This window comes from Fusarium tjaetaba (genome assembly GCF_013396195.1).
Source record: "Fusarium tjaetaba strain NRRL 66243 chromosome Unknown NRRL66243_c0000010, whole genome shotgun sequence".
Classification (NCBI taxonomy): Eukaryota; Fungi; Ascomycota; class Sordariomycetes; order Hypocreales; family Nectriaceae; genus Fusarium; species Fusarium tjaetaba.
In genome coordinates, this window is record NW_023501206.1 from 409,300 (window position 1) to 422,510 (window position 13,211).

The 13,211-nt window shown below is 49.1% G+C and overlaps 5 protein-coding genes across 5 annotated transcripts; 3 read left to right on the forward strand and 2 right to left on the reverse strand.

Annotated features, from left to right (window-relative positions):
* Positions 1–1,120: 1,120 nt before the first annotated feature.
* On the forward strand, positions 1,121–2,263 carry FTJAE_316 (uncharacterized protein; the record flags this gene model as incomplete). The annotated part of the gene is made up of 3 exons (XM_037349427.1): positions 1,121–1,266; positions 1,327–1,879; positions 1,931–2,263. The coding sequence occupies 3 exons, from the start codon at positions 1,121–1,123 to the stop codon at positions 2,261–2,263; spliced, it is 1,032 nt and encodes a 343-aa protein (XP_037212664.1).
* Positions 2,264–2,572: 309 nt separating this feature from the next.
* FTJAE_317 (uncharacterized protein) lies at positions 2,573–3,459 on the reverse strand (the record flags this gene model as incomplete). Its single annotated transcript, XM_037349438.1, has 3 exons — positions 2,573–3,183; positions 3,261–3,318; positions 3,379–3,459. The coding sequence occupies 3 exons, from the start codon at positions 3,457–3,459 to the stop codon at positions 2,573–2,575; spliced, it is 750 nt and encodes a 249-aa protein (XP_037212665.1).
* A 136-nt stretch (positions 3,460–3,595) lies between these two features.
* FTJAE_318 (pre-mRNA-processing ATP-dependent RNA helicase PRP5) lies at positions 3,596–7,606 on the forward strand (the record flags this gene model as incomplete). Its single annotated transcript, XM_037349449.1, has 1 exon — positions 3,596–7,606. One exon carries the CDS (start codon positions 3,596–3,598, stop codon positions 7,604–7,606), a length of 4,011 nt encoding a protein of 1,336 aa, XP_037212666.1.
* Positions 7,607–8,023: 417 nt separating this feature from the next.
* On the reverse strand, positions 8,024–8,456 carry FTJAE_319 (uncharacterized protein; the record flags this gene model as incomplete). The annotated part of the gene is made up of 2 exons (XM_037349460.1): positions 8,024–8,182; positions 8,253–8,456. 2 exons carry the CDS (start codon positions 8,454–8,456, stop codon positions 8,024–8,026), a joined length of 363 nt encoding a protein of 120 aa, XP_037212667.1.
* A 2,398-nt stretch (positions 8,457–10,854) lies between these two features.
* Positions 10,855–12,855, forward strand: FTJAE_320 (metalloregulatory protein; the record flags this gene model as incomplete). The annotated part of the gene is made up of 3 exons (XM_037349472.1): positions 10,855–12,379; positions 12,432–12,578; positions 12,629–12,855. 3 exons carry the CDS (start codon positions 10,855–10,857, stop codon positions 12,853–12,855), a joined length of 1,899 nt encoding a protein of 632 aa, XP_037212668.1.
* Between the last annotated feature and the right edge of the window lie 356 nt (positions 12,856–13,211).

The window sequence follows — 13,211 nt, forward strand, 5'->3', positions numbered from 1 at the left end:
TGCTTGATGTTGATCGTCGAATTGTGAAAGGAGGGCACAGGCTTCTTGTTTCGTGATTCGTCGGTTTTAATTAGCAACCTCAATTCTATGATTGTCACATTCTTTTCGTGGGCTTTTTATCTTTTTATCTTTTTTTTTTTTTTTTTTTTGGACTTTATTATGAGCACATCTTTTAGTTGGCACAGAGTAAGAAAAAGACGACTGCGATTGAGATTCCTCAACGTCAACGACCTCTGCCACGTAAATCCTCAACCAATCATCAGGAACGGCTCAGCAAGACATGTTAATCAAAAGCATTTTATATAGACCTCGCCACCAGGCAGTTTAAAAATGCAGTGTTTAAAGCGGCGGCAGGGTTCAAGGAGGCTTCGACTTTTATCCAGCGTACTACATCATGTGCCATGTCAAATCGGCCCAGTTTGTGCCCATGGTTTGCCCTCAATCTGAGGGGTCCTTTCACAAACAAGCTTTGTTAAACTATGGACAGAGGGCAAGCGATCCTACATGTATGTACGGGGTATGAAGCAGAAGATGGAGGGCGTGCCGGGCATCGTCCGCAGTTTGGCGACGTCGGACAATAGACATAGAGACCCACTATACATGTGGTGCTTCCAGGAGATTCACAAGCTGCCGAGGAACAAAGGATATAACGGGCCAGGAGCCTACGAAGAAGAAGCGCTTGGCCAGGGTCTTTTCGTCGAAGGAAGCATTTCCTCTCCACCCCCAACCCATGCGGGGCAAACCTGGGGAATAGCGCCGTGTCGCTCATCGGACACTTGCCTCATTGGGCAGGCAATGCCCGGGTACAGGTGCAAAGGGACTCGGATCATGGCGATCTAGTCCCGCCAAGGTTGAAGGCTGCATTGTACATTATTTGTGGGTGTCGTTACTTCCTTCTTGTTTCGCCGCAAGGTTTGCAGATTGCCAGTTCGACCGAGCAGGTAAACCCTGGTGGGAATACTTAAATTCAGCCATTGTTCCCTCTCGATCGCCTTTTCGGGTATGTTGAAGATTGGCTTGTTCTTCTTCAATTCCACGACGTCGGACCTGTCCTGTCTTGTTACAACACCCCTTTCACACCACTAATTATTTATCCTTTCTTTACTATCATCAGGTCAACATGTCGGAAAAGAACGAGGTCACCCAGACCGAGAATGGGACTGTCCCCAGGTCCAAGAAGCGAACTTGCGCCAGACACTGCAAACGCTTCTGGTGGGTTTATCTCATTATTCTCTGTGTCATTGTTGTCATCGTGGTTCCCGTGATGTAAGTTGCAAGCCGCTGTTCCTTCACGCGTCCATTGCAGAACTGACTTTACCCCCTTAGAATTCTTGTCGCTGTTCCGAAGATTGCACAAAGTAAAATCAACGAAGCCAAGTTGGAAATCCAATCCGTTCGAATTCTTAACGCCAAGAGTGACGCTTATCTCATGGAAATCGGGTCTTCTATCACAACTGATGGCAAGATCCATGCCAAGGTTGATCCTTTCGAGGCCGAGATGTATCTCGAGGATTGGCCAGCACATGTGGCGTTTGCTACCGTAAAGATGCCAGAGACCAACAGCAACAAACACCAGGTCGTCAATGTCAGCCAGCAGGTCACGATTACCAACATGGAGGAATTCACTCGTTTCAACGTCTGGTTCCACAACAATGAGACAGTCCGTGTCACCGTGTACGGAAAGACGAAAGTGAAGCCAAGCGGTCTAACGCGCAAATACGGCGTCACCTTCAAGAAGACATTGGAACTCAAGGGTCTCAACCATTTCGCTGGCACTGAAGTCAACGACGGCCACATCGGTTTTGGTAGTGGTAAAGACGCACCCAACTTCAACGGCACTACCACAATTCCAAACGCTTCCGTGTTTACACTAGATAATGTAAGCTATCACTCACAATCTACGCATTTGCCAAACTAATCATGAATTCAGGGCAACGTCACCTTCACAAATTTTGTTGGGGATGTCGAAGTCGGCACCCTGACGATTCCAAACTTGGTGCTCAAGCCCGGTGACAACGTCGTCAACATCACCGCCAGCATGAACCAGAGCATCATACTCAACGCCGTCCAGCAACAGCCCTACTGCAAAACAGGCATCCTCCCCTTCAAGTTACTGGGCAAGTCGGTTGTCAACCATGGTGAAAACCTTACCTATTTCGCCGCAGCACTGGCGAGTTCAAATCAAACAGTTGAAATCGACATTGGTGCCATCTTGAAGAAGGACCTCGATTACGAGGTCAAGTGCGAGAGTAAGAGTGATTAATTGCAGTATTCATTGGTATTTGGGCTGCATGCCATGTGTACATGGAAGCAACGAAGGGTCATGAATAATGCAATCTGGCAGCGATGGATGATGTAGGCCGTTAGGTCGATTAATGCAAAACTACCAGGAGGTGTAGTTTGGCCAAAGGCGCGGGCGGTTATAATGATACCTTTGATTAGAGTCATCCAGTATCCATTAGGTCTCTGAACGAAAACTACTAGCTCTCCATGTCGTGAGTGTGGTCCTGGTCATGTTCCTTGGTAAAGAGCTATCGCCGCGATCATATGTTGTAACCTGTCACCTTCATCCTTAGTTCCAACTACTTTTCCGTTTCTCGCCTCTTGAAAGCCCACTTCTCGCTGTTGCATCCTGGCCGGCCACTGTTGACGAGGGGACAAATTCAACAGTCGTCCTGGTACCAGTGGTCTTCTCTGCCTCTTTCTCCTTCAGCAATTTGTCGTGGCTCTTCCGTAGCTTCTCCTTAAACGCCCAGTCTGGAAACGCTGCAGGATTCCACAAGTCTGTAGCTAATGTAGTTGAATACTGACTGTGCTCGCCGACTTCGACAAATCTCATCAGTTTATCCATCAAACTGGGGTTTTTTAGTGCAGTTGATTGCTCCAGTTTGGTATTGAAGTGTGTTCCCTTCTTCTTGAGCTCGAGGAATTTCTCAAATTTCTCGTTTGTGCCAGGTGGTGGTGATCCTGGGGGCGATGGTGGAATGTCTAGGTTAGGAGCTGATGGTAACGTCAAGTCACGAAGAAGAGCACGATAGCTCGAGTATGGTGAAGCAGGTCTAGATGCTGGATCTTGGTCATCCACAACAGCTCCTTCCATGGGCGGTAGGAAAGGTCCCAAGGGTGCAGCATTTTGTTGAATTGGGGCGATGGGAACGTATCTAAGACTCTTATACTCAGAAGCTACATAGTAGCAAGGTCAGAGAAGGCTTGCAACAGAATCAGGCGTATTGAGTGCGAGTGGGGAGATCTTTCCTTACCCGATGTGTTGGTTTTCTCCGTTACTTCCTGTTCATTATCTGTAGTGTTCACTCTTTGCTGGTGATAATTAGACAAAGTTGTTGCTATGTAGGAGAATAGTCATGGGATATTTCTTACCTTATTCTGAGATAGAGAAGATTCCACCTCTTGCATTTCTTCCTCATCATCACTACTTGCATATCCGACGAGGCCGGCCATACTGTCACTTTGAACTTTGAGATGTTAGAGATGAGACTGACAATCAATCAACATGAAACCGAGGTAGCTTGACCTAGAATCCGTTTGAGACTAGCGCGGCTCTTCTGTGGGTCTTTTGTTGGATAAAGCCCGGATAATGAACCCCAGACTTTCAACCCATCAGCCTTCCAAGAAGCTTAGAGTTTATTCTCACATCAACACATCGGCCTTCCCTATACTCATCCGAAGACAACCTGCGACACCTAATTCGGACGACGCGCTTGAGAGAAGCTTACGGGTGTGTGAAGTTGCGCCGCGAATATACGATCTCGCGCTTGTGGCGCATTGCCTAGGCTTCGGTCTTCCTTCAAAGTACTACTCACCAACGAAGTGTCCTGCTGAGCCTGCGAGACCACCAATAATGGCTCGGCCGAGAGACTCGCGCTCACCAAGTCCTGCAGGCAGCACCCATAGTTCTCGCCGTCGCCGCAATGATGATCGTCGAGCTAGGGATCGACGTAATGACGGACGGGACCATCGGCGACGTAGCAGATCACGCAGCCCAGATGTGAGATGGCAAAAACCTAACTATGGCCGGTTTTATTCTGACGATCTTATCCATGAACAGCCCAGAAGCCGCGATCGCGAAAGAGATAGAGACCATGGGCGAGAGCGAGATTATTATCGACGGAGAGACCGTTCTATAGACCGGCGCGACGACAATTATTACCGAGGTGGACGACGAGACCACCGCGAAAGAGATCGGAGGAGATCCCGAGAACGCTACGATGATCGCAATCGATCACCCGATAGGCGACATAACCACAGCCGAGAAGGTGATCGGGATGTGAGAAGGCGAGACGACTCCCGCAACCGCACCCCTGGGCGCCGTGAGGGTACGGCTGACTCCCTTACTCGCAGCATTCGTGAAGACGGCAGAACAAAGAAGATCTCCCTTGGCGGCAGCGAGAAACCTGATACTGAGGAGGTTCGATTGCAGTCTCTCTTTCATGAAAGTATTGCTGATAGATGTCGATTGCAGGCGCCCAAGGCAGATTCTGGACAGCCAGAGGTTGACAAGAAGGCTGAGCGATTAGCCAAACTCGAAGCATGGAAGAAGAAGAAGGAGAATGCTAGCCAGAAACAAAAAGAAGTAAACCCGAGCCAGACAAGGAACCTCTTGGCTGAAATGGACAAGAAAGCGAGTGGGGCGTCCTCGAAAACAGTTTCTCCGTCAGTTTCTGTGAATGCTTCGCCAGCTGCAACACCGACTGTTGCTTCACCTGTCCTCCCATACTCTGGCAAGTTTGACCCTAAGGCCATCGCAAAGAAATCGGCAGCTTCCCGGACACACGAAGGCGTTAAACCAGCCTTGGGCTCTCTGGGGGGGCAACCCGAAAAGCTCCCGGTCCCTGCCAAGCCCTCAGTGCCTGTAAAACCGTCTACCAGCGGTAGGTTCTCGTCCTCGGTTCTCCCATCAAGCTCAACTGACCAACCTATACTAGCATCAGCTCTCCCTGCGAATCGAACAAAAGCTAGTGGGTTTGGATTCGTGAAGAACAGCACAGAAACTGACAAGCTCCCCACTAAACGGAAACTTGATTTGGATGAAGAAGACACTACTAAACGAAAACTTACTAAGCTTCCTGCCCTGCCCATCGAAGCTGATGACACTCCATATGCTGATCAGGACGATGATGAATCTGATGGTGACAACTTTGCGGAGACTGAAGAGGAGGCCGCCGCTGCTGCTCGTGCAGCTCATGAGAGACGGTTGCAGGCAGAGAATCAAATGGATAGGGGTGAGGAAGAGTCAAAGACGACCGAAACCCAGATCAATGGAGCTGCCATGTCAAACAACAACGCCGCTGAACCCAACACCACCACACATATGGAAATTGATGAGGAGGAGGATGACGTTGATCCACTGGACGCATTCATGGCTGATCTTAAGCAGACAGACGTGAAACAGCCGGCTAGGACATCCAAAGCGCAAAAGATCCAGGAGCCGGAGGCTTACTTCAGCGACGATGAATATGATTTCAATAAGAAGGACGCGGGTGACGCAAACGCCTTACTGGCCATGACTGCGAAGCGAAAGAAGAAAGACATTCCGGCGATTGATTACAGCAAGATCGAAATTGAACCTATTCGCAAAAACTTCTGGGTCGAGCCAGCTGAACTCAGCCAACTCACAGAGGCCGAGGTAGCTGATCTTCGCCTAGAACTCGATGGCATCAAGGTCAACGGCAAGGATGTTCCCAAGCCTGTTCAGAAATGGGCGCAATGTGGTCTGACGCGACAAACACTCGACGTCATTGATAACTTGGGCTTTGAGAAACCTACCCCCATACAGATGCAGGCTCTTCCTGCTCTCATGTCGGGCCGCGATGTCATCGGCGTGGCGAAGACTGGTTCGGGAAAGACAATGGCATTCTTGCTTCCCATGTTTCGGCATATCAAGGACCAGCCTCCACTGAAAGATACAGATGGGCCTATCGGATTGATTATGACTCCAACACGAGAACTTGCAGTCCAGATTCATCGAGACTGCAAACCTTTTCTCAAGATGATGGGTCTTCGATCTGTCTGTGCCTACGGTGGAGCGCCCATCCGAGATCAGATTGCTGAACTCAAACGTGGCGCGGAGATCATTGTGTGTACACCTGGTCGAATGATCGATCTCCTAGCTGCGAACCAAGGGCGGGTCACTAATCTCAAGCGAGTGACATATGTTGTTCTTGATGAAGCCGATCGAATGTTCGATATGGGCTTCGAGCCTCAAGTCATGAAGATATTCGCAAATATGCGACCTGATAGGCAAACTATCCTCTTCTCGGCTACGATGCCTCGCATCATCGACTCACTGACCAAGAAGGTACTCAATAATCCTATCGAGGTTACAGTGGGCGGCCGCAGTGTTGTGGCAAAGGAGATTGATCAGATCGTTGAAGTTCGAGATGAGCCATCCAAGTTCCTGCGTGTTCTCGAACTGCTTGGAGAGCTCTACGACCGTGACGAGGATGCCCGCACCCTCATTTTCGTGGAACGTCAAGAAAAGGCGGACGATTTATTGAAAGAGCTTATGATCAAAGGTTACCCCTGCATGTCCATTCATGGAGGTAAAGATCAGATTGATCGTGATTCTACCATCTCAGACTTCAAGAAGGGTGTCGTGCCTATCTTGATCGCTACTTCGGTGGCAGCTCGTGGTCTTGATGTCAAGCAACTCAAGCTCGTTATTAACTACGACGCACCGAACCACTTGGAGGATTATGTTCATCGTGCTGGCCGAACTGGTCGTGCTGGCAATACTGGTGTCGCTGTCACATTTGTCACGCCAGAGCAGGAGAACTGCTCTGTCGGTATTGCCAAGGCTCTTGAACAGAGTGGGCAGCCGGTGCCAGAAAGGCTCGACGAGATGAGGAAAGCTCATCGTGAAAAAGTGAAATCTGGCAAGGCCAAGGATACATCTGGCTTTGGCGGCAAGGGTCTCGATCGTCTTGATCAGGAACGAGAGGCTGCCCGCCTCCGTGAGCGCAAGACCCACAAGGCCGAGGGCGAGGAGGAGGAGGTCAAAGAAGATAAGAAGGAAGAGGAGGACGATAAGGCAGAGAAGGCTCTCAGTGCGATCCGCGCAGCAGCGTCAGGCGTTCAATCGCGCGAGTCAGCAAAGGCTGAAGGCGCAGAAGTCAAGCCTACTCAACAGGCAACCATTACTAGTGGAGTAAAAGACAAGTCTAAAGACCCGCTCGACAAGGTCAGCTCAGCTGTGTCCGCCATCAACAGCCGCCTCGGAAAGGCTGGCCAACTTCGTGCTGGTCAGCCCATCGACAACAAGGGCCCAGATGCTGGTGCATTCCATGCCACATTAGAAATCAACGACTTCCCTCAAAAGGCCAGATGGGCTGTCACCAACCGAACCAACGTCGCCAAGATCCTGGAAGCTACAGGTACATCGATCACAACAAAGGGCAACTTTTACCCACCAGGTAAAGAGGTTCCCGCTGGAGCCGAACCCAAACTGTACATTCTCATCGAAGGCGATACCGAAGTTGTTGTTGGATCCGCTCTCAGCGAACTCACGCGCCTATTAAGAGAGGGAACAATAGCTGCTGCAGATGCTGACAGTCGAGCACCAGCCAGTGGGCGATATACAATTACCTAGCCATATGAGGTCTTTCGATGAAAGAATGCCGACCCGCTGCCTTCATTACACTTACATGGGCTGGCTTGTTGATGGACGGCGTTGCAGAGGCTACGTGGAAGTTTGAAGAGGAAAATGTATACAAATAGGAGTTAATCATGGCATTGCACGCCTACTTCGGTGGAAAGCCATAGGGGAACATTGGTTAACGCTGAACCCACCAAGTTTCTGAACTTGTAACTTTTTCGAAATAAAACATCTATAATATTGCTTGAAAATACTTTGAAATAAGAGTCCAACTGAACATGAACGAAAATCTTGGAACTGCTAGACCGCCATTGAGTGATCACAATGTGTAGACGTTGCCTTCTACTCGCGAACCGGCTACTCTGCGCCATCTTGTGACCTGCCAGCTCTTAAGAAGTCAACACTGAATCATCATGCCCAATTCCGTGCTTCAGCTGCTTGATCGGCCTCACGCGCTCGCAGTTGCTCTTGGCCGGCGTCCTTGAGGGTTTCTGAACGTGTCTGTTTCTTCTGTGCTGCTAGTTGTGTCTGCAACTTTCCACCTGGCTTTGAGGATGCTTTTGCGCGCGCCTGCAATGCTCAGTCAGTCAAAATCACAATAATAATACCATGACAGTCACGCGATAGGGGGCGATCTCACCTCTGCAGCTTCCGCGGCTTTCCTCCGGGCGTCATCCGTATCTCCTGAAGCTTCCACAGCTGGGCCACTTCCCAAAGTCCTTGGGGGGCCTCCGACCTTTTTTGGAACAGGCGCTGTGCCCGCGGCTGGAGTGGGAGCGGAACCCAAGACTCTGCCAGGTTGCGAAAAAGCCTCTGGCTCTGTCTTTCCGCAGATGTTGCCCATGGCTGCCGACGGTGTGGTGCGGTGGATTTAATGTTTATTGTTTTCTATTGGGCTATACCGCAGGGGACACAAGGCAAAGAAAAGTCTGGCCGTGTGCTGAAATTGTCAGATTGAAATTTGATGAATTGAACGAGAGCGTTGTGTGGCAGCGAGACGTGAGGCTCGAGTTTCTTTATGCCAAGATCTGGGGTCAGGAGGGGTTTCCGTATAAGGAAACAAGGTAGGTAGGAACCGTTAGGCTTTGCGATACCCCCAATACAGTGTCGGTGAATGTCAGTGTATAAAGAGATCTGGTGACAATCACTCAGTCGTGGTGAAGTCAGTTACTCCTTGTAGGCAACTCTGCGGTCATGAAGAACTTGCAAATGATAATCGTGACGGTATATATTGGAGCGCTGCGCCCCCAGGGGCATGTGAGCAACGTTGAGGGAAGGAGGGCGATGCAAACATCAGCTTGTCAGGCCTATTGATTGAAAAGAACACACTCATAAACACACTTGAAGCAGTGTATAATAGCCTAAGATAAGCCCTTTTAGCTTATTCTGTGATTACGTGTCGTTAGTCTTGCTGCGTAGTGCGAGTCGTAACAGTAGGCAAATGCAATTACCTCAACTCCATTGACTGCATATCTTTGACAGATAGGTAGTAATGATGGTTATCACATTGGTTTTCGAGTGGCTTGCTTTATTAGTATACCTCTGTCCAACTAAGGTAGGTAGTTTGAGTGACGGAGAGCATTACGGAGGGAAGTGGGTCTATGTCTGCCGCACCCGGAGCGGGGAGTTGCGTTCAGGAAGAGTATATGGACATTGCTGCGAACATATTGTATCATTTATTCGTAAAGGTAAGTTTTATCATTGCTCACATCCTGGACAATATATATGGGTGTCAACCATACCCGTATACCATTGTATCTCAATGTCTCGAGTGGTTACTCACTATCTGTACCAATTCAAAGCCATATCAACGTAAACGCAGGTCAATGTGCAGTAGCTGCTTGATACTTGAAGCTTATGACGTCTCAACGAGACATGTCAAACCAACACACCGAGATCAATATGCAGTAGCCTCAACAAGTTTAATATCGTTTTCAGTCTGGAAATGCCAACCTGTATCTGAGTGGCTGGTGTCGTTGTCAATGCATACAGTGGATAATACACAAGCATAGGGTAACTGTCCTGAAAACTTGAGTTTATCACCCAACTATATGGTCAATCAGCAGCACATGCGGTTCATATGACAGCAGGCTATTCGGTGGAAATATATAGATTCTGTTCTTAATATAGCTACCAATAGTTAGTGGAAAATGTTACAGCTTTAGGTATGACTATGTTAGCGGGCATAGACGCGCATCTACACAAGCTGGTACTGAGGAATCGGTATAAATGGTCACAATAGTTACAACAGTAAACGATCAACAATCAGCAAACCAACGGGCAGAAGAGACGCAGCAATGAGGTAAGACCGGCGCCCAGCCATCCCGGGATAATATCCGCTGCAAGTCACTGAGCCAGTTGTATGGGCCATATCGTCAGTGCTCTAGTCGGAAAAGTTACCGAGAAACATGCTGGAGCGATGAAGTGGATTGACTTCACATAAAGTAGTGTACAGAGACTAAGTTATTTCATCGACGCAGAGATTGGTATATCATAGTCATTGGCCATATCCATGCACGCCGCAGACGATCAAGAGACATGAACCCCACGCGGAATGCAGTGATTGACTCGACTTCGAGGCATTGAACAGTTCGGCTATAGACTGATAAGAAACAAAGGATAAATACTGACCGAGGTTGACACAGCTAACAGGACTGGCTGTTTACGTGCAAGGTACGGAGTAGGTTTGGAAGAAATCTTAAGCCTTTCACTTGCTAACATAAGGTACTTAGGTATTCCATCAGGTAGATTATTGCTCACTTACCTTGGTAGGTAGTGTTAAAAACAATTCGTTAGTTCAGGGAAGATAGAAGCGAACGAACGAATGCCTACTGCCTCTGCGACCTGGTAGGTACTCACCAACCCTCCAAGTACTTGCCTTGTCTCCCAATCCCTCCATCATCATTGGCTGAGCCTAATTGTTCCAGGAAGCTGGTCCCACTAAAACGCACCATGGCCCACTGGAGTTCACAAAGTGCCTTTTAGTGTCATACCGTGCCCCTCCACCTTCAACCCTTAGGTTGAGCCGCCTGGCCATCCGGGTTCTCACTCTCTTCGATTCTCTTGGGCCGTTCGCAACGTCCCATTAGGGCCGCCCGGGCCTTCGCATCCTACTAATGCCGTCGATGGGCAACTCAATCATCAATTTAACTCAAAAACATCCGCGCGCGAGAGTAAAGAGAGAAGCAATCGCGCTATCATACTGAGTGATTGCTGTTGTGATTCCATAGTTATATGCAATCATGGACCACTCAGCGCCTTTCGCTCATCATCACCAGCAGCAAAACCAGTCAACTTCTTTCGAATCCGAAAAAGTCGACTATGGCTTTGACAGTTTGCTCGGTCACGATACATGCCTGACACATGGTCTCGATTCTCTCGGTACCTGCAACAACACCGAGAACGCTTGTCTCGACCAACGCTGTTTTGACCACTATGGTAAAACTGCTACCACCAAGAACGCTCTTGACATCGGCCTCGATCTTAAGAACGGTACTGATACGGTCTCTCAGCGTCATGACCAGGTCAACAACGCCCGTTCCACAAGGGCAAAAAGCCGTAGCCAGTCAAACATATCCAGTTCTCCTTCAAGAACATTGTCTACTGCGGCAATGAGAGTCTCAGCGCACCGACAAAAGCGAAGGAGACAGTCTGAGCAGACGCATCAGTATCACAGCCAACTGGAATATCAGCAGTCTTCGCATGTGCATCAAATGCACTCTCCTCATAGCATTCAACAGGATCAGAATCTCCAGCACATCGACCCTACAGCTGTTCTTCAGACCGTCAACGAGAATCTGCAGCACAGCTTCAACATGCCACTGTTAGACAGCCAACATACATCCTTTGGCGAATTCCAACACCAAAACCACGCATTTTCAGTGCCCAGTCTCTATGATCGTTGGCCACAAGCCGTTGCTCCCTCCTGGGCTAACATGATGGGACAGGCCAACGTCGCTAATTGCATGCCGATGTCGTGGACACAACATATGGGATGCAACAACGCCACCTCTGTTGACTGCACTTCTGCGTGCGGCGACGCCAAATGCTGGAGTCAATGTGGCGACGGAGATCATGCGGACTGTTGCTTCGATGCTTCTTGTGACGAGTTTGATTTCTCCCATGCTGCTTGTTGCTTTGAACCCACTTGTGCTGCCCTTGAGCCATGCCTTGACACCTCTTGCCAGGAGGCCGCAATCCCCTGCAACGATTCGCATTGCGTGAGCACCACCGTGTCAACCACTCCGGCGTCTGTGTCTGTTACAACACCCTCGGCAGAGCCTGAACCCGTGGTCAATACCCTAATGAGTCCAGTCGAACCAGGCCAGGGCGTTCCTCTGGATATTGACTCCGCGATCGGGAATGACTTTGGCCATTTCTCTCATGAAATCGGACCTAGTTTTACTGATGATCTCAACCAGCACGTCGGAAACCTTGCAAGCCGTCCAAGTGGCCCAGGGCTGAGCCACAATGGCGCCTTTTCCATGCCCTCACAATCTCCCACACCGAAAACCGAGTTAGCTGAGAAGCAAGCTATAAAAGGAGAAGCCGAGTTCACCTGCCAATGGCTTTGTGAGGGAGATGGAGTCCTCTGTTCCAAAAGGTTTGGAAGTAATAAAGAACTCCAGGACCACTGTAAGAATGAGCATGTCAAGAATCTGCAGAAGGGCGAAAATGGGTTTTGCTGCACATGGTACGCTTGTATAAGACCCGGTCCATTCTCACAAAAGAGCAAACTGGAACGACATATGCAGACACATACCGGATGTGAGTTGTATCTCAGTTTCCATTTCAAAGAACGTACTAATTTATACGATAGACAAACCCGTCAAATGCGAGATTTGCGGCATAATGCTTTCAGCAAAGCAATCTCTGGAGCAGCACATGCGTACCCACTCGGGAGAAAAACCATGGAAGTGCGATCATCAGGGGTGTGAGGCGCGATTCAAACAACAGAGTGCTCTTAGTAAATATGTCAACTCCTGGCTCAATACCAAATGCTAACCCGCTCTTTAGCCATGCATATGCGCACGCATACAGGAGAGAAGCCTTTGCAGTGCGAAATCTGTGGTAAGCGGTTCGGCGAATCCTCCAATCTATCCAAGCACCGTCGCACGCACAATGTTCGCGGTAACCACGTTTGTGAGCACTGTGGCAAAGACTTTCATCGGCTGGATCAACTTCGTCGGCATCTGCAGACTCATCTGCAAGATGGCGGCCGCAAGACTAGCAAAAGCTCATGAGATGTAGCTCTGAAACTTCAGAGTTGAGGATATCTCATTTGAAAGAGAGAGAAAAGGGAAAGCTGCCGTCGTTTGGGATTTTGAGATCGGTACTGGCGTTGAAGGTTTCCGTAATTAAGCCCCTTTGAAATTTGTGATGAAAACTGGCGTTCCTGGACCATGCTGCTCCGGACGAGCCATATGATATTTACGAAGTGAGCGGAAGACTCAGATAAAGGTAGATAGATACCCGATTCCATAATGGACACGAAAAAGATCAAGCTCTCGATTTGTATGACCATGCATGATCCAGAATGTTCGGCCGAGCGGGATAGGTACTTGCAGTATATAATTGGTGCATACTGTTTCCGATGTTG